Below are 19,386 nucleotides of genomic sequence, written 5' to 3' on the forward strand. Positions count from 1 at the left end.
TTATGCCTAAACACTCTGAGTCCATAAAATATTAATGTCTGCCCCATCATCCCCCATCTTCCTTCTAGTTCATAACTAGAAAATAAATATATATTCATAAAATATTTTGTCAATGTAAACACTTTATTTTGTTGGTATAAAATTTATTGATGGATTTATTAATAAAAACTTATTGTTAACAAGTATCTCGTTAATAATATTATATTTGCTAGTAATTTTATTAATTATTTTTATACTATGGATGGACCAACAAATTATTACTGTTGGTAACAAAAATAAGCGTGGACCATTCGTCTAGACAAGTCTAGACGACCAATTTTTTTAACCATCATTTTTTTTGTATAAAGAAAATTATTATTCTACTTGCGGTGAAGCGCGTATAAGTCTAGGATATTTTTAAGAAATTGTTTGGCAACGCGGTGCAAACCGTGTTTTTAAAAAATTTAATTTTTTTGGCTAAAATTTAATATGGTTTGTATGTTTTGGATCGTTTTGATGTGTTTATATCAAAAATAATTTTTAAAAAATAAAAAAAATATCATTAACATGCATTTCAACATAAAAAATTATTTGAAAAGAAACACTACCACACTATGAAACATTCTCTAAACACCATCCATGCCTAGCGACCTTAACCTCCGTTATTGCTTTCGTACGTGTGAAGATTTGGAGGCAAATATTAATAAATGTGAATAAGAAGACTAGACCTTAAGTACACTCAACCTGGATCCTCTACGGCCCACGAATCGGAGTGAGATGGGCCTGAGCTTCAATACAATTTACCCACTACGCTTGCGTATTTGCTTTCTCCCATTGCTTTACACCTTGGCCTTGTGCTGTTTCACCAATCGAATCGCGTCGCCCGATCCCCTCCCTTCCACGACGAATTTTCTCTGCATTCAAAATTCAATTATCGAAAACAAGAACCGTTTTCCCCTTGCCTCCGTCTCAATATTTTCCCAATTTTAGAGTTAGGTTAGATCCACTGATCCTAAACCCTAAACAAAAATTTAATCCATGTCGAAACTCTCAGCAATTTTCACATGCATCACAATTTTCTTATTGAGTAGTCTCTGCTTCCCGATCGCCCTATCGGAAACTGGCGCTGGAATATTGATTCAAGAAGTCACAAGAGAGGATGGTAAGGTTGATGCATGCGCAGGATTAAAAGCACCCGCTTCATGTCCGGTCAATTGTTTCCGTGCGGACCCCGTGTGTGGCGTCGATGGCGTTACTTATTGGTGTGGGTGCGCTGACGCTTTGTGCAGTGGCACTCGTGTTGATAAATTAGGGGCTTGTGAGGCTGGGAGTGGAGGGAGCTCTTCTCTTCCTGGTCAGGCACTTCTTTTGATTCATATTGTCTGGCTTATCTTGCTTGGGTTTTCTCTCTTGTTTGGGTTTTTTTAATCTGACAGATTTACAATTTGACTTTGATTCTATGATTATTTTCCCTGTATATATTATCTGTGTTGTTGTGCTGGGGTTGAGATGATTAGGGTTTGTGCGAGATTTTGTGTGCGTGTAAAAATATTCCTTTGAGTTAATATCATTATTGTTCCATTCTTTTTTACCGATATTAATTTCTATGGTTCTATGTGGCTTGGTCATCTTGGTGCATGTGGGCATCGTATTCGAGGAACAGAAACCTCTGGTTTTTTTTTTTTAACATAAGTTTCATTGTAATTTACGTTTTGGATGGTCTCTTTTGTTCTTTCCAGAGAGGTTGTCTTCTGTTAGTATGTAAGAACCTATTTTATTTGCTGTGCTCGTTGATCTTTACAAGGAACAATATCATTTAGAGTTCAGTTGGTATGTACACGAATATCGAAAATTAGGCTCATATAGAGAAACATGTAAGGTCCTTGCGGAGGTATTTCAGTGGGGGAGGGATGGCACCACTCTCTCCACATTTTAAATGGAAAAGGATAGTCTAGAATTGTCTTTGATGCATTAGAATTTCTTCAAAGGTGTTTTCAGAAATTTGTGTAATGTGCCCACGTTCATTTCAAATTTACATTTATCTGATTTATCGACTATCATGCTAGCTCTCTTTTTGTATAGAAAGATCGACTTACAATAAAAATTGCTAGCTACTCCAATTCCAAATACTACTGCTAGTTTATGGGTGTTTTTTTTTTTAAAAAAAAAATCTTTGATCATTCTCACAGTATTAACTGGAGCTACATCTCGATGGTCTCTGCATTTACTGTTTCATGCGTTGAAAAGGATCAGAAAATTTGAAGAGCAAACTTCAATATGAAGTAGCTTCACTATAAATCTTAAGCTCACGGATTTTTGCACAACACCATTTTTTATTGTGTGCCCCGTTTTTTAGTTTTCCACACCATTCCCTTCTTTCCATTGCAATTATTTCGGAGTAGGTATATTCATAAAATAGTTGGCTTCTAAGAAGTGTTTCAGAATAAACGACAATAGAACCAGACCAAGCATTGCCAGTTACACGCACACACTACATAAGGATATCCTAGTTTTTGTCAAACAAACATCAGGGTGCAAGATGTTCCATTTAAATATGTAGAAATCAGACAAAAAAACGACATCACTAAAATTTACAAGTTAGCACAATTGATAATTGCTTCTCCGAAGCATAGTTATTAAACTTAACAGAAGCATAGTTATTAAACTTAACATGGGTTTGACCCTGCCAAGTGGTAAAGTTCCAAGTTGATGATCCAAGTTATTCTGAAAAAATAAAATAAAAATTATGTTTGAAGTTTTAATATTTCACATGAATTTTTTTTTAAAATAATATATGTGGATGTAAGCTATAAAAAAGTGTGAGGAATGAAGTATAGTATAATTATTCAATATCAAAAAGTTATGACAATTCATGTGGATTTCTACTATAAAAAAAATATAGTATAGTTATCTCATATTGAAATGAAAAGTTAAATAATTCATATGAATATAGGATATATATAGTTATCTTGTACCGAAAAGTTAAGAAACAACTCATGTTGATTTTAAAAAGTTAAGAAACATTTTATATGGATAGAGGTTATATATATAGGTTATATATAGTTATTTTATATTGTAAAGTTAAGAGAATTTATGTGGACGTAAGCTATTAAAAAAAAATATGAGACATGAAATGTAATAATATAATATAATTATCCAACATAGAAAAGTTAAGAAATAATTCATGTGAATATAAGTTATATATAGTTATCTCATATAAAAAAATGAAGAACCAATTTAATATATGTATGCATAAAAAAAATGTGAGGCTATGTATTTATAAATTAGTTTTTTTATTTTATTTTTAGGGTTTATTAAAAATATAAAAAAATTGGATTTCACTTGAGTTATGTTGGGTCACTAGGGTTTTGAGTTAATTCAGTGGGTCGTCTAAATAATTCATGTGAATGTAAGCTATATATAGTTATCTCACATCCAAAAATTAAGAACTAATCTAGTGTATGTATGCTATAAAAAAATATGAGGCTATATATTTATAAATTAGTTTTTTATTTTTAGGGTTTAATAAAAAAATATATAAAAAAAGTTGGATTTCACTCAAGTTATGTTGGGTTACTGGGATTTTGAGTTAATTCAGTGAGTCATTCAAGATCAACTGGGCCAATTACATCATCAAGTTTTTATGATTTGAAACCTAACTAACACTAACTAAGACTACAGGTTATTTATATCCTGGATTAACCCAGTTTCATAACTATGCTCCAAAGCACGCCTAAGCATTTTGGTTTTTTCCTTCTCATTTATTCCAGACCTATTTTTATTTGTGGTGAGAAGTATAAAAGCATGCCTATCAGTCTTAACCTTCGCAACTTAGGAAATGCAAGTTGCCCTTTGCACTTTTAAGAAATACTGTTAGCCTGTGATTAGGCCATCTTGTGCCACAGATAGTCAGTCATGTTTCCCAATAGCCACACAACATCCCAAAGGTTGATATTGCCACAGTACCAATGCTTTCATGGTGCGAGCAGTCTTCACATCCACTTCTGAAAGGATGGATAAGCAAAGTATATTTCATAGTCACCTCTAATTAATCATCATCAATAATTTACCAGCAAGTTTTCCATGCCTCCCAAAGGACATTGTCGATTATAGTAACACCCCACTTGCAAGAAGAATATCAAAACTTCATTACAAACTATCAGAAGCTTGAGGAAACAATTTGACAAAAAAAAGTTGAATGTGTAAAACAGATCTTGGGTGTACAACAATCTGTTGTTACCATCACATCGGTCTTATCAATTGTGATTTGAGGGGGCAATTCAAAAAACTCCCAATTCTTTCACTCTCCAGCATAAACAATAGTAAACTCATATCTACCAAATGAAGCATGCAAAAATGTCAGTTCTGCTATTTTGATCCCAAACAAAACGACAACAAGGATCAGCGACAGTTAATTACAGAGAAACATATTGCCCTCTGGTGCCCAGGACATTAAAGGGATAAATCAAGATCAATACGATCCAATATTGCTCAATGCTTGGTACATTACCCGCTGGCTTCACCATTCAGAGTCGGAGATTTAGGATGTATGCTGCCGGTCCATGCTTCATAGACTCTTACCTGATGATTTTTTCGATGACGATATGCAGAGACCACTGAAAGAAGAGAGAGAGCAATAAGTTCCGGGGATCTCCGATCTATTAAGGCTAACTCAACGGATAATCGCGAGTAGTACTCTTATCTAGTAAATCTCTTGAAGGATTGGTCAATTTTCCATATGTGTAGGTGTCTGGTATTGGCTCTTCTAGTTTTATTGCTACTTGGATCTTGCTACCGTGCATGGTGGGCAGTCTCTCTGAAAGTTGGCACAAATTAAGAGATCAAGTCACTAAAGTAACCGAGAAACAAGGGGCAATGAAAACCCATGACCCAACTAAATATTTTTAAGTACCTCTGTCTCTTCAGCATTGTAGAGCGACTTGTTCGGTGCATTACATGCTTAATTGGAAGATTTGTCAGTGCGATTTTCGTTGTACAGATGGCTATTAATTCCAATCTGGCGTTCCAGTCTGTTCCATTCTGCATGCTGCTGGTCAATAACAGCAACAGAGTGGCGAGACATTGACTTGAACAACTAGTTTATGGCTCTAGATGGAGCCTGATTCAACCCAGGTATGACACAAATGCTCACTTCAAGATTATATGGAAGGGGTTCTTGAGAGAATTATTCACTTGCCAGCACAACTAATTCTTGTGATCCTTGAACAATTCTCGTGAGGAAAAATTTGTTTCAAGGAGAATCATCTTTTTGGCGCATAATTGATGCCTTTTGGTACCTTAGTTTTTCAATCTCTTTTGCTAGAAAGTCCAAAGTCGTGTCTGTGACATGGTTTGGCAAGCAGCCGGCGTCCAACATCATTTTTAAGAATTTATATGCGTCTTTCAACCGACCTGTCTTGCTATGAACTTCAATCATAATATTATAAGTGACCACATCAGGATTTAATCCACTAATCTTCATCTGTTCAAAAAGATTGTTAGCTTCATCAATCCTACCAGCCTTTCCCAGTGCATCAATCAGGGTGTTATACATAACAATGTCAAGGTAACCACCTTGCTTCATTAGCTTATCTAGAACGGAGCTGGCTAGATCTGCTCTCCCCATTTTCCCCAACCCTTGAATCACCAAATTGTATGTTGCGATGTCTGGTGGGCAAACCTTTTCACCCATTTCATTAAAAACATCCCATGCCCTATTGAAATAACCCTTCTTCACAAAAGCACTCATGATAGAATTGTAAGTGTAACTCACAGGGTCCACGCCCATATCAGTGAATATCTCAAACAACTTGCAGGCTAAGCTCAGCTTTCCCTTGGCCAAAAATATAGACAAGAACGTATTCACCATATCAATATCAAAAGAGCCTGCCCCTTTAGCTTGAACTCTCTGGCCCCTAGCCAGCGAAAATAGCTGAGAAGAAAGGTCAGTGGATTTCGCTTGATTGGCCAAATGATCCATGTATGGAGATGATGACCACTGATCAGTGTCAGCAGACGAACTCTTCTCATCCTCAGTCGCACCATCATCTGACCTTGACTTAGGGGAACTTATTGAACTCATAATTTCCTGGAGGCCACCAGTAGATGGAAACATGGGAGTATAATCCTCTCTACTTCTTGGTGGATTTTTCAATGAAGCCTCCATATCTGCCCTCCATTTGAGAACATTTGGTAATAGATTAACATCCCTTATGTGCTTCATCAACCTCTCTGTGCAATCCCACCTACCTTGTTTATGAAATGCAATCAAGAGCGATGTTATAGTGATTAGGTCAACAACAAAGCCTCTTTCCTCCATTTCTTCCACCAAGTGCAGTGCTTCCTCAAGATGACCTTTCCTACAAAGTAGCAACACAACAATGCTGTAGGTAACAGCATCCACAAATTGACCCTTCTTCTTCAAACCACAAAATAAATTGTAACCAGCTTCAGCCCTGCCATTCTTGCACAACCCATCAATCAGAATACTGTACGTCCAACATGAGGCCCTTACTCCATCCTGAACCATCTTCTCGAACAACTGGCATGCTTCCATAACTTTCCTTGCCTTGAACATCCCATCTAAAAGAGAATTGTACACTACGGTATCTGGAAGGAACCCATTGTACTGCATTTCACTAAAAATCTTTGTTGCATCTTCCATTTGATAAGATTTACAGCACCCTTGTATAAGTATTCGATAAGTAAAGGCATCGGGCTCATGACCAGACACCTTTAATTCCTCATACACAATCACTGCGTCCTTCACCTTCCCAGCCAAGCATAGAACATGAATCAGGCTATTATAGGTGCACAAATCAGGATCCAATGACCCAGAAGCCAAACTCTTTTCCTTCATCTCTTTAAAAAGCCTCAAAGAAGTAGTCAGATCACCCCAGCAACCAAATGCATGAATGCAGATGTTATAACCCCATGTATTCAACTCGAACCCCCCTTTTCCCCTCAATTTAGCAAAAACAGTTTTGAATTCTACTTTCATTTCTCCATTTCGAAGCGCAACCAGCAAAGCGTTGCATGCTACGGAGCCCGGAAGTGAAACACCAACAGCATTCTCTTCATTACCATTAGAAGCTTCTAGAAGCTTAAACATTATAGACAATGCTAAACCCACCTGGTTTTTCTTAGCAAGTGCAACGATAATAGAATCATACATATGGGGGTTCGGGTTAGATCCTAATTCCTCCATGTGATCAAGAATGTCAAGTGCAGAGTCAAACTTCCCAGATCGAATAAATGCATCAAGCAACAACTTAAAAGTCTCAGACCCAACAACAACACCATCATTCTTCATTGAATTCAGCAAATCAGGAACTTCTTCAAGGTACCCAGAACGGCACAAAGTGGAAAACATTTGAGAGTATGTGCTCACCGAGTGTTTGTAAATATGCCGGACAGAACACCATTTGAAAAATTCCATTTTCTTAGAGCTGTCAAGAGAGTTCCTCCGTAGGATTTGGAGAACCAGAGATTCTGATAGAGGAATTGAATCTGGGTCCAGACTACGAGTGCCGGACTCGGAGAGGGTCTTGGTTAGATAAGCCACCAGGAGTATGTTTCCCATTTGGTACGATGACGATGAAGATGTTGATAGAGGGGTTCTTGCGTGGTGTAATGTGTTTGGTTTCGGGGTTTCCTTTGGGAATCCAAAACATGAATGTCTTAGTTGTCTGGTTGTTGTTCTGCATCTTGACATTGCTGCCACCTGATTCTTGTTTGAAAGGATTAAAAGGCTGTGAAGTTGAATTGATTCCCAAGTAATAAATTTTATTTGATTTCATTTCATTAAAGAATTCTAATGTTTGGAATGAAATCTTTAGTGATAGAACTAGCCTCGGTGCCTGGTTTTACCGCGAGGCTGCATTATTTAAAAACAAAAAAAAAAATATTCAGGCATTTAAATGGGATAAAATAATGATATAAAAAATTAGTTACGATATTTTGTTAAACACGCTGTACAAATTATATAATTGAAATAACTTAATAAAAATAGAAGGCATTATAATTTTTTAAAAAAATATGTTAATTTTTTAAATATGTGAGTCAATTCATTAGAATTGTCACACTCAATCTAAAATAGTCATAAAATTTAATTTTTAATTAATTAAATATAAAATAATAAAATAAATCATACACAAAATTTAAAAAATAGTAATATAAAATATATTATTCAAAATTATTATTACTATTATTAATAATAAGTAATATAATAATTATTATTATTATCATCATCCTTGTTAACATTATTGTTATTAGTAATAATAGCAGCAATTTTATTGATATTACTATTTTATCATCATCATTATTCTTCTTGTCCTTCCTATTATTATCATTAGCCTACTGGCTACTACTACTATTATTAGCCCTATTTTCGACTTCGCCCCTTTGCGCCATTATTCATGTGAAAACATGAGCTTCATGGCCTGTGGATAGCACTGCGCTTTCCAAAGATTTCAGGAAGTCTTTTGATCATCCCAGCACAGTTCCTTGTCTCATTTTCTTTGTAGAATCAAGAGATAATCGAGCTTCACCCTCATATGATACAGTTGCAGGTTTCACTAAGGTGGCTTCTCAACCGAAGGCATTAGTCCTTCGACACCTTCTCCGCAACAATTTTCACAGAATTCACAGTATTTTCTGCGGCATTTTTAATACATTCCATATGATTTATGACTGAATATCAATAAAAAGGACTGAATGTTGGACATCTAGTTTCGAAACATACTGTGGTTCAACCAGAGTTTGAGTAGGATGACATTTGACAGAGTTTCGGTCATCCCCACTGCAATTCCTTCAATGTCGTTTTCAATCCATCGGTGTAGGAAAAATTCAACAGTAGTTAAGAGATAATTCAAAAGGTCAATGACTTCGATTCCCAGATTCAGCAAGCATGCATAATTTTGTTTTTAAAGATCAAATATAAGACACGACATTTCTTGGTGTTGGATCTATCTTTTTCTTGTAATTGTAATCGTTCATTATAAGAAACACTCTAGTCACCATTAATTTTTTTTTATATATATCATTGAATTCATCATTCATCTTGTATACAAATATTATTGTAATTAGAGATTGAATATGCCTTCAAAGTCCCTTTTTTTATTGTAATTTATGCCAACTCATTTAATAATTTTTTTTTTGAAATGTTGTGTTTTACATTAGCAACAACTTTAAATTTCGTGTTTTATAGATACATTACCAAATTATACTATTTTTAGATACATTACCAAATTATACTATTTCGAGGACACGTATATCAAAATCGATGAATAAGGTTACAAATATGTGAAACATTTCCGCTTCTTACTTCCTCGGTGTCAAGCCATCTCATGTGCTCGTTACTCAGGGCTGCCAACCTGTTTCTTTCTACGGACTCCTGTTCAAAGGAAATGAAAAGGAGTAAACAAACAAGGGATGGCATGAAACAGAAAACAGGAATGCATCGCCTCCTGACCAACAAAACATTTGCGAATTAATTCCAATGTGTCCTTTTAATTCCTATAGGTGCAAGAATAAGTATTAATGATATGGTTATCCTATCAAGCATCTAGAATTATCCATAGACTAGTATAAATGTAAGTGTTGAGAATATTGTAATCCACGTCCATAAAGACTTATTCTCATTTAAGAGTAATATAATAGAATCTATGGAGCCCAACGAGAGAATTAGAACTTTGTATCAAAAGAAACACAGAAGAGGCCAAGAAAGGCTAGGTGAAGGTTGACAGGTTCTTATATAAGAGATGAGGTGGTACAAGAGAGACCCCATATGAAGAAAAGAAGAGAGAGCTCTAACTAAAAGAGATGGAAAATGGACAAGGAGCCGTGATAGAAGGCAGCAATCTGATGAAGAGTTGGCCAAATACGAAGGTCACTTGAAAAACCAAATCTTGAAAGAGAGATGTTTGACTAATGAAATGTGGCAATAATGACAAGAGGAGACAAATGACTAAGAGTAGCCATGTTAAGACAAATACAATTGCTAAAGCAAAGAGAATGAAGAGATGCTCGCGATGAAGATGTAAGAAAAAGGAAATTATGGCAGCAAAGTAGTCTTCTAACCAACTATAATGAGACAGTAGCTACAACAAGGCAATGATTGTGTGCCAAGGGAAATGGTAACAAGAATAAGAAAGTTTGCATGCATCGGCAACACATTTTTTAATTTCAAGGATTGTGAGATTTTTAAAATTAAGGGGGTGTTGGAATTAATTTTGAAGTCTACATCAAGTGTCCTTTTACTTCTTCAACGAGCACATATAAGTACTAATGATACTGTTATCCTATTAAGTATCTAGAATTATCCACACACTAGTATAAATATATGTGTTGAGTGTATTGTAATACAAGTCCAAGTCCATAGGGACTTCCTCTCATTTGAGAGTAATGTAATATAAGTTAGAGTTCCCTTCCTACCTTCTCTCCTAATTTTCTCTAACAACAGTTACTGACATCAGAGAAACACATGGCAAGAGATGTAAAGAGGAGAACACGTGCCTCACTTTGGTATGAAATGAGATAGAGCAGGGGAAACCGTGTTCCTGGGATATATCTTTTCATAATCAAGTGAACGGGGCAGAGAGAAAATCAAGCATGATTTTTTGCAGCATAAAGCAAAAGTGAACAACCTAGCACTGCACGCATTTCCAATGTCTTATGTGCTTTGTTGCTTAAATACGAAGCATCTGTAACAAAAGAATGACAACAAAAATAATTTGGTCTTAACTCTTAGTGTTAGTAGACAATGGTTCTGACAATTGAATAAGTCATTCTATCCAATAGGTACATTTTCTCTATCATATTTCTATGAAGAATCATCAGGATTTTAAGCTTCTTATTAACAGGGAATGGATTAGGTAATGTGCACAAGTAATAGCAGCCTAAACTTTCAATGAGCTTCGTGCATCCATCCATATGCTAAATTTTCTATATTTATGGGTTGTAGATTACAGTCCTTGATATTTAACTACACAGCCTTTCATATGCTAAATTGTCTAAAGTCATGGGCAAGAAGATCATGGTTGTGACAATTAACTACACAATGCCATACAGTAATTCAAGGATGAGAAAAATGAAACTTAATATCAATTGGAAATGGCAAGTGAACAAAGAACATTTTGATAAAAAGATGAACGCAAATTAGTATCAGCCAGCAGTACAGGTCATTGATCTTAAGTAATTTAAATGGTTTCAATTCTTTGCCAGAACACATGCAAGAAAGCACAAGGCACCGATATGCCAATATACAAAGAAGAAATCTTCAATTTTGCAGGTCCTACCAGTTCTTGGTGACATGCTCCGCATGGATGTGCTTAAGAGATACTATCCATTGTATGCCTAGTAAAGTTTAAAACATGTACAGATGACTAATTAAGGGTTGTTCAGCAAGCACTTACCTGCATGACTCTTGCTCCAAAGGACCTGACCATCTAAAGTGGTAAGGTGTTCATCATCAAGGCGCTTCCATGTTTTGATAGACTTGACAGCTCCCCAACCTCCTTGCTCTGTCTTTTCCAAAGATGCCAACACCACCCTCGCCCTCCTTGACCAACCTGCCTTCCCATAGGCATGGTATCCAAAACCCCCAGCATAACAAAGTTGTATACCAGTAAGCTCACCACAGAAGTCATTGAGATGATCATGTCCGGTGAAAACACCTTTCACATCCCCAGCTTCTACCATGGTTGTGAAGAAGCCCGAGTTCACTGAAGCAGAGCTAATGCCTTCTTGTCTCACTCCTGTGAAGTTTGATGAATCAAAACTTGCAAACTCAGGCAATGGGATGTGAAAGTACACCAGCCCAGGTGCAGGTCCTTTCTGAGCCTCTGGCTGTCTCGTGTATGCTCTCTGAATGGAAAGGGAAAAATGGGAATTCAACAGCTAATAATTAAGCTAATGCACCTTTTAGAAGTTAAGACTATGCATAATGTAGATTCTACTTGTATGCAGACAAACTAGTGATTCTTTTTACTGATAAATGATGGAAGTAAATCATACAGTGACCTACTAATTACTTCAACCGTATAAAAGAGTGGTGTTATTACCCGAAGCTTCGCAGAGGTGCGTTGGAACCAAAACTGCTGCGAGGGTTTTATCCAACCATAGCCAGGGATTGCCGGGACTGTGGAGTAGTCTCCGCTATCAAGGAAATAAAGATTAAGAGCTGATTTATTTTCAAATAGTGAACCTTTAACCCCGCCAATCTCCAGGTTATAGTTCCCAAAACCATCAATGATGTGTACCTCCGCAGGATTGACTTGAGAGAGAGTATTCTTAAGGCCAACAATATGTTTCATTACCCCTTCCCTTGACAAAGTGGATTCTTGGTCATGGTTCCCCAAAATAGCAGCCCACGGGATGTTTGATGCAATTGCAGGCTGAAATGCAGCACTCAGTGATTTTGCAGCATCCGTGGCATCAAAGCCAAAGATGTTATCCCCTATTTCCCAAAGTGCCAATAATACTTCCATTAGCTCAGATTGTGAAAGGAGCATACTTGTTAGAGCTTACCCACTACATGCCATATATACTGTTACCAAATTAGGAAACATGCTTCGGTAAACAAATTAACAACTGGGTTTTGTTGTTTATATCCAAATTTCAGAATAACAATCATATATAGACCAACAAAAAAATATCAGAACCAAGAACATAACTAGGAATTAGAAAAGGAAAGGGTAAATAAGAGTATAAGGGGTACCAGTGAAAACAATAAAATCGGGCTTCTCTGCTTGAATCATGCGCTCAACAAAGGCAGTGGTGTTGAGGTCAGAGCAAGTAGGCATCTGATTTGGGAACACATCGAGGCAAGACGTGGTCTTGCCATCCGCAAAGTGCATATCTGCCACTTGCAGTATCTTGAACTCTCCATTTTTTCTAAATCGCAGCTCTTTTTTCACACCCAACACAGATTTTGGAACGAAGAAGCAGAGAGAAAAAACCACAACCCCCAAAAAGTGGGAGGGTGAAATTCTTGGTGTGTTCTTCTTCGCCATCGTTGTTACCTACTTAAAATCAGCAAACCCGATGCCTTCAGCATTGTCTTACAGCTAGATATAGGGAGAGTGAGTCTAGTCCTAGTTTGGCATGTAGCCTAGAGCTAAAGTGTGCAAGTCAAAATCACATTCAAGACAAAGAAAGCTTCACATACTGATCATCTTCTTAATAAAATCAGATTAAATATTTAATAGTGCCCAAATGGATATTCCTTTCCTTGTTGCGTGGTCATTGAAGGGTGTCTTTTTTTCTATAAAAATATTTGTGTTAGAATCAAACAGGATTTTTGGGCAACGCGAGGTGGAGGACAGGGACTGTTTTATGTTCTAGCTCTTTTACTCAAATATTATTTTATTTAGATCTTAATTTTGTGAACTCTACGATCAACTCAAAAAAAGTATTTGATTGAAACATTAAAAACATGATGAATAAAAAAAAATTTCATGTATTTTATTAAAATAAAATAAAACGTAGAGTATAAGTAGTGATTTAGAGCCTTTTTTTTTGTATTTCAAAAGTAATTTAATAAAAATTAAAAAAATTAATATTTTTTAACATTTTAATATTTTAATATATTTTTAAATAAAAAATATTTTAAAAAATAATTGCTATATCCTTTAAAGTTAAATGATGTGTTATCAAATAATAGAAAAATTAATGAAAGATACACTGAAACACTTATTTGGAAATTTTAAAAAAATCGATGTATTTAAATAAAAAATATTAAATTTCATATTCTAAATTAAAAATAAGAGGAAAAGATAATGTACTAATATTGTAATTAGCCCTTTATTTATTTACGACGAATTAATCTTTTTATGTTTGTCTACAGCAATGTGATGCTCTTTTTTAACTTTAAATGAATGTTTAGAAATTCTGTAATTTTTATTTTTGGATTTCACTTCAAAATTTAATATGTTAATATTAAAAATAAAAAAATAAAAAAAATATTATTTTAATATATTTTTAAATAAAAAATATTTTTAAAAAATAATTTAAACTACAATATAAAATACATGTTAAATCCTCTTTAAAAACAGTAAATTGCTTCAATATCTAATAATTTTTTTAAAATATTAGTTTCAACGAGAAAAATATCATTTGTTTAAAATTTAAATTTTATTTAAAATTAATTTTTATATTATTTTAATGTACTAATATAAGAATAAATTTTAAAAAATAAAAATAAAATTACTTTAATATATTTATAAATAAAAACACAATCACCGAAACATTCCAAAACAGGATACTAGTTGTCGTCGCCGAAACGGATCTTGACATGTGATTTGGTTGCACATGTAACGAGGCTCATGGACCAAACACAAAAATAATATTAACCGGCAAAGTCCAACAGGAAGAAAAACATCAAGCTATCATTGTTAACACAGCCATTATTGATACAACAGCTTTGATGTGGAGATTGAAAATAAAAAATCCGCTGCGTTGACAATGTCACAGGACCTTGAACCCTCTGGCTTCTTTTTCTTTTTCATTCTGAGATATTCACGGACCTGTAATTAGATCCAAGTTCTCTAACTGGGTCCAACGCAGGCCATCTACCCACAACCACCGTGAAGGAGCAGGCTACTTTCGGCCGGATAAGCCTCAAAGTACAAGGCCATCTACATTAACAACACTACCGAGCTGCTAGCATTGGCGAGCCTTCAACTCTTTCCTGATGATTTAGGATGTATGCTTGGTACATTACCTACTGGCTTCACCATTCAGAGTCGGAGATTTAGGATGTATGCTGCCGGTCCATGCTTCATATGCTCTTTCCTGATGATTTTTTCGAGTACGTTATGCAGAGACCACTGAAAGAAGAGTAGAGAGCAATAAGTTCCAGGGATCTCCGATCTATTAAGGCTAACTCAACGGATAATCGCGAGTAGTACTCTTATCTAGTAAATCTCTTGAAGGATTGGTCAATTTTCCATATGTGTAGGTGTCTGGTATTGGCTCTTCTAGTTTTATTGCTACTTGGATCTTGCTACCGTGCATGGTGGGCAGTCTCTCTGGAAGTTGGCACAAAATAAGAGATCAAGTCACTCAAGTAACCGAGAAACAAGAGGCAATGAAAACCCATGACCCAACTAAACATTTTTAAGTACCTCTGTCTCTTCAGCATTGTAGAGCGACTTGTTCGGTGCATTACATGCTTAACTGGAAGATTTGTCAGTGCGATTTTCGTTGTAGAGATGGCTATTAATTCCAATCTGGCGTTCCAGTCTGTTCCATTCTGCATTCTACATTCTGCTGGTCAATAACAGCAACAGAGTGGCGAGACATTGACTTGAACAACTAGTTTATGGCTCTAGATGGAGCCTGATTCAACCCAGGTATGGCACAAATGCTCGCTTCAAGATTATCTGGAAGGAGTTCTTGAGAGAATTATTCACTTGCCAGCACAACTAATTCTTGTGATCCTTGAACAATTCTCGTGAGGAAAAATTTGTTTCAAGGAGAATCATCTTTTTGGCGAATAATTGATGCCTTTTGGTACCTTAGTTTTTCAATCTCTTTTGCTAGAAAGTCCAAAGTCGTGTCTGTGACATGGTTTGGCAAGCAGCCGGCGTCCAACATCATTTTTAAGAATTTATATGCGTCTTTCAACCGTCCTGTCTTGCTATGAACTTCAATCATAATATTATAAGTGACCACATCAGGATTTAATCCACTAATCTTCATCTGTTCGAAAAGATTGTTAGCTTCATCAATCCTACCAGCCTTTCCCAGTGCATCAATCAGGGTGTTATACATAACAATGTCAAGGTAACCACCTTGCTTCATTAGCTTATCTAGAACGGAGCTGGCTAGATCTGCTCTCCCCATTTTCCCCAACCCTTGAATCACCAAATTGTATGTTGCAATGTCTGGTGGGCAAACCTTTTCACCCATTTCATTAAAAACATCCCATGCCCTATTGAAATAACCCTTCTTCACAAAAGAACTCATGATAGAATTGTAAGTGTAACTCACAGGGTCCACGCCCATATCAGTGAATATCTCAAACAACTTGCAGGCTAAGCTCAGCTTTCCCTTGGCCAAAAATATAGACAAGAACGTATTCACCATATCAATATCAAAAGAGCCTGCCCCTTTAGCTTGAACTCTCTGGCCCCTAGCCAGCGAAAATAGCTGAGAAGAAAGGTCAGTGGATTTCGCTTGATTGGCCAAATGATCCATGTATGGAGATGATGACCACTGATCAGTGTCAGCAGACGAACTCTTCTCATCCTCAGTCGCACCATCATCTGACCTTGACTTAGGGGAACTTATTGAACTCATAATTTCCTGGAGGCCACCAGTAGATGGAAACATGGGAGTATAATCCTCTCTACTTCTTGGTGGATTTTTCAATGAAGCCTCCATATCAGCCCTCCATTTGAGAACATTTGGTAATAGATTAACATCCCTTATGTGCTTCATCAACCTCTCTGTGCAATCCCACCTACCTTGTTTATGAAATGCAATCAAGAGCGATGTTATAGTGATTAGGTCAACAACAAAGCCTCTTTCCTCCATTTCTTCCACCAAGTGCAGTGCCTCCTCAAGATGACCTTTCCTACAAAGTAGCAACACAACAATGCTGTAGGTAACAGCATCCACAAATTGACCCTTCTTCTTCAAACCACAAAATAAATTGTAACCAGCTTCAGCCCTGCCATTCTTGCACAACCCATCAATCAGAATACTGTACGTCCAACATGAGGCCCTTACTCCATCCTGAACCATCTTCTCGAACAACTGGCATGCTTCCATAACTTTCCTTGCCTTGAACATCCCATCTAAAAGAGAATTGTACACTACGGTATCTGGAAGGAACCCATTGTACTGCATTTCACTAAAAATCTTTGTTGCATCTTCCATTTGATAAGATTTACAGCACCCTTGTATAAGTATTCGATAAGTAAAGGCATCGGGCTCATGACCAGACACCTTTAATTCCTCATACACAATCACTGCGTCCTTCACCTTCCCAGCCAAGCATAGAACATGAATCAGGCTATTATAGGTGCACAAATCAGGATCCAATGACCCAGAAGCCAAACTCTTTTCCTTCATCTCTTTAAAAAGCCTCAAAGAAGTAGTCAGATCACCCCAGCAACCAAATGCATGAATGCAGATGTTATAACCCCATGTATTCAACTCGAACCCCCCTTTTCCCCTCAATTTAGCAAAAACAGTTTTGAATTCTACTTTCATTTCTCCATTTCGAAGCGCAACCAGCAAAGCGTTGCATGCTACGGAGCCCGGAAGTGAAACACCAACAGCATTCTCTTCATTACCATTAGAAGCTTCTAGAAGCTTAAACATTATAGACAATGCTAAACCCACCTGGTTTTTCTTAGCAAGTGCAACGATAATAGAATCATACATATGGGGGTTCGGGTTAGATCCTAATTCCTCCATGTGATCAAGAATGTCAAGTGCAGAGTCAAACTTCCCAGATCGAATAAATGCATCAAGCAACAACTTAAAAGTCTCAGACCCAACAACAACACCATCATTCTTCATTGAATTCAGCAAATCAGGAACTTCTTCAAGGTACCCAGAACGGCACAAAGTGGAAAACATTTGAGAGTATGTGCTCACCGAGTGTTTGTAAATATGCCGGACAGAACACCATTTGAAAAATTCCATTTTCTTAGAGCTGTCAAGAGAGTTCCTCCGTAGGATTTGGAGAACCAGAGATTCTGATAGAGGAATTGAATCTGGGTCCAGACTACGAGTGCCGGACTCGGAGAGGGTCTTGGTTAGATAAGCCACCAGGAGTATGTTTCCCATTTGGTACGATGACGATGAAGATGTTGATAGAGGGGTTCTTGCGTGGTGTAATGTGTTTGGTTTCGGGGTTTCCTTTGGGAATCCAAAACATGAATGTCTTAGTTGTCTGGTTGTTGTTCTGCATCTTGACATTGCTGCCACCTGATTCTTGTTTGAAAGGATTAAAAGGCTGTGAAGTTGAATTGATTCCCAAGTAATAAATTTTATTTGATTTCATTTCATTAAAGAATTCTAATGTTTGGAATGAAATCTTTAGTGATAGAACTAGCCTCGGTGCCTGGTTTTACCGCGAGGCTGCATTATTTAAAAACAAAAAAAAAAATATTCAGGCATTTAAATGGGATAAAATAATGATATAAAAAATTAGTTACGATAAGATTGTAACAAGGCTGAGTAAAGTTAAGTTAACAAGAGATATTTTGTTAAACACGCTGTACAAATTATATAATTGAAATAACTTAATAAAAATAAAAAAAATTATAATTTTTTAAAAAAAATATGTTAATTTTTTTTAAATATGCGAGTCAATTAGAGTTGTCACATTCAATCTAAAAAAAGGCATAAAATTTAATTTTTAATTAATTAAATATAAAATAATAAAATAAACTATACACAAAATTTTTAAAAAATAACAACATCAAAAATAATCATTAAAAGTATTATTAATAATAATATAATTAATATCATCATTATCATCATCGTTGTTGTTGCTAACATTATCATTATTAATAATAATAATAACAATTTTATTGATATCATTATTATTTTTATAATTATTATCATTATTATTGTTATTATTACTATTATTATTATCACTACTACTACTATTATTAGTATTTTTATCATTATTATTCTTCTTCTCCTCATTATTATTATGGTTATAATATTTGTAATAATGGTATTAATAATAATAATAATAATATTAATATTGATAATGATGATAATAATAATATTAATGATACTAATTTATTTTTTTAGCCATGATTTCAAACAGATAATTCTGTAAAAAAATTAAAATATGTGAACTCAATTCTTTTGATTAGATTTCTTTCCAACCGTGAGATTCAGGTGAAATTGAAGAATTGAAATCAATTCCGACACAAAACTTGATTTTCCGAACAGCCTAAAAGTTTGTTCATGTTCGCATTCTCAAAAAACATTCTCTCTCAAGATTTCAAAAAACATTCTCCGCCCTGTTATTATTATTATTTTATAGAAATGAATGTTCATGACATGAACTTCATGCCCCGTGGAGTTGGAGAGCACTGTATTTTCTCAAAATTTCATAAAGTTATAACTTTATTCTATATGAATATCACTGAAAAGGACTGAATGCTGGACATTTAGTTGAATGAAGCATACTGTGGTTCAACCAGAGTTTGAGTGGGATGACATTTGACAGAGTTTCGGTCATCCCCACTGCAATTCCTTCAATTTCGTTTTCAATCCATCGGTGTAGGAAAAATTCATCAGTAATTAAGAAATGATTCGAAAGGTCAATGACTTCCACATAATTTTGGTTTTAAAGATCAAATATAAGACACGACATTTTTCTTGATGTTTGATCTATTTTTTTCTAGTAATTGTAATAGCTTGTTATAAGAT

General features: G+C 35.6%; 4 protein-coding genes across 7 annotated transcripts; 1 reads left to right on the top strand and 3 right to left on the bottom strand.

Annotated features, from left to right (window-relative positions):
• Nucleotides 1-817: 817 nt before the first annotated feature.
• LOC133691516 (uncharacterized) lies at nt 818-1,574 on the top strand. Its single transcript, XM_062112055.1, has one exon. The coding sequence runs from the start codon at nt 1,018-1,020 to the stop codon at nt 1,405-1,407; it is 390 nt and encodes a 129-aa protein (XP_061968039.1). The 5' UTR covers nt 818-1,017; the 3' UTR covers nt 1,408-1,574.
• A 2,529-nt stretch (nt 1,575-4,103) lies between these two features.
• LOC133691482 (pentatricopeptide repeat-containing protein At4g01570-like) lies at nt 4,104-7,843 on the bottom strand. Of its 2 annotated transcripts, XM_062112004.1 has the most exons (3): nt 4,892-7,843; nt 4,676-4,795; nt 4,104-4,595 (listed from the first exon to the last, which is right to left on the bottom strand). In XM_062112004.1, the coding sequence occupies exon 1, from the start codon at nt 7,691-7,693 to the stop codon at nt 5,231-5,233; it is 2,463 nt and encodes an 820-aa protein (XP_061967988.1). In that variant the 5' UTR covers nt 7,694-7,843; the 3' UTR covers nt 4,104-4,595; nt 4,676-4,795; nt 4,892-5,230. The 2 variants fall into 2 exon arrangements, with proteins under 2 accessions (XP_061967988.1, XP_061967987.1); XM_062112003.1 differs by having other exon boundaries at nt 4,104-4,795.
• A 1,233-nt stretch (nt 7,844-9,076) lies between these two features.
• On the bottom strand, nt 9,077-13,246 carry LOC133692737 (probable inactive purple acid phosphatase 29). 2 transcript variants are annotated; one of them, XR_009841986.1, is made up of 5 exons: nt 12,698-13,246; nt 12,042-12,436; nt 11,394-11,844; nt 10,495-10,682; nt 9,077-9,373 (listed from the first exon to the last, which is right to left on the bottom strand). XR_009841986.1 is itself a non-coding variant. In XM_062113869.1 (4 exons), exons 1-4 carry the CDS (start codon nt 12,990-12,992, stop codon nt 9,336-9,338), a joined length of 1,179 nt encoding a protein of 392 aa, XP_061969853.1. In that variant the 5' UTR covers nt 12,993-13,238; the 3' UTR covers nt 9,077-9,335. The 2 variants fall into 2 exon arrangements, 1 of the variants encoding a protein (XP_061969853.1); XM_062113869.1 differs by lacking the exon at nt 10,495-10,682 and having other exon boundaries at nt 12,698-13,238.
• Nucleotides 13,247-14,163: 917 nt separating this feature from the next.
• LOC133691382 (pentatricopeptide repeat-containing protein At4g01570-like) lies at nt 14,164-18,071 on the bottom strand. 2 transcript variants are annotated; one of them, XM_062111860.1, is made up of 3 exons: nt 15,105-18,071; nt 14,889-15,008; nt 14,164-14,807 (listed from the first exon to the last, which is right to left on the bottom strand). In XM_062111860.1, exon 1 carries the CDS (start codon nt 17,911-17,913, stop codon nt 15,451-15,453), a length of 2,463 nt encoding a protein of 820 aa, XP_061967844.1. In that variant the 5' UTR covers nt 17,914-18,071; the 3' UTR covers nt 14,164-14,807; nt 14,889-15,008; nt 15,105-15,450. The 2 variants fall into 2 exon arrangements, with proteins under 2 accessions (XP_061967844.1, XP_061967843.1); XM_062111859.1 differs by having other exon boundaries at nt 14,164-15,008.
• Nucleotides 18,072-19,386: the final 1,315 nt, after the last annotated feature.

The sequence above is a fragment of the Populus nigra genome, chromosome 4, assembly GCF_951802175.1.
Source record: "Populus nigra chromosome 4, ddPopNigr1.1, whole genome shotgun sequence".
NCBI classification, from domain to species: domain Eukaryota; kingdom Viridiplantae; phylum Streptophyta; class Magnoliopsida; order Malpighiales; family Salicaceae; genus Populus; species Populus nigra.

Excerpts from the sequence above, each read along its gene's own strand:
- LOC133691516 (XM_062112055.1), top strand. The coding sequence starts at position 1,018 with ATGTCGAAACTCTCAGCAATTTTCACATGCATCACAATTTTCTTATTG.
- LOC133691482 (XM_062112004.1), bottom strand. The coding sequence starts at position 7,693 with ATGTCAAGATGCAGAACAACAACCAGACAACTAAGACATTCATGTTTT.
- LOC133692737 (XM_062113869.1), bottom strand. The coding sequence starts at position 12,992 with ATGGCGAAGAAGAACACACCAAGAATTTCACCCTCCCACTTTTTGGGG. Across the intron at positions 11,845-12,041 it reads GCACCTCTGCGAAGCTTCGG|AGAGCATACACGAGACAGCC; the intron begins GTAATAACACCA and ends CTTTCCATTCAG. Across the intron at positions 9,374-11,393 it reads TTGGAGCAAGAGTCATGCAG|GAGTCCGTAGAAAGAAACAG; the intron begins GTAAGTGCTTGC and ends TCCTTTGAACAG.
- LOC133691382 (XM_062111860.1), bottom strand. The coding sequence starts at position 17,913 with ATGTCAAGATGCAGAACAACAACCAGACAACTAAGACATTCATGTTTT.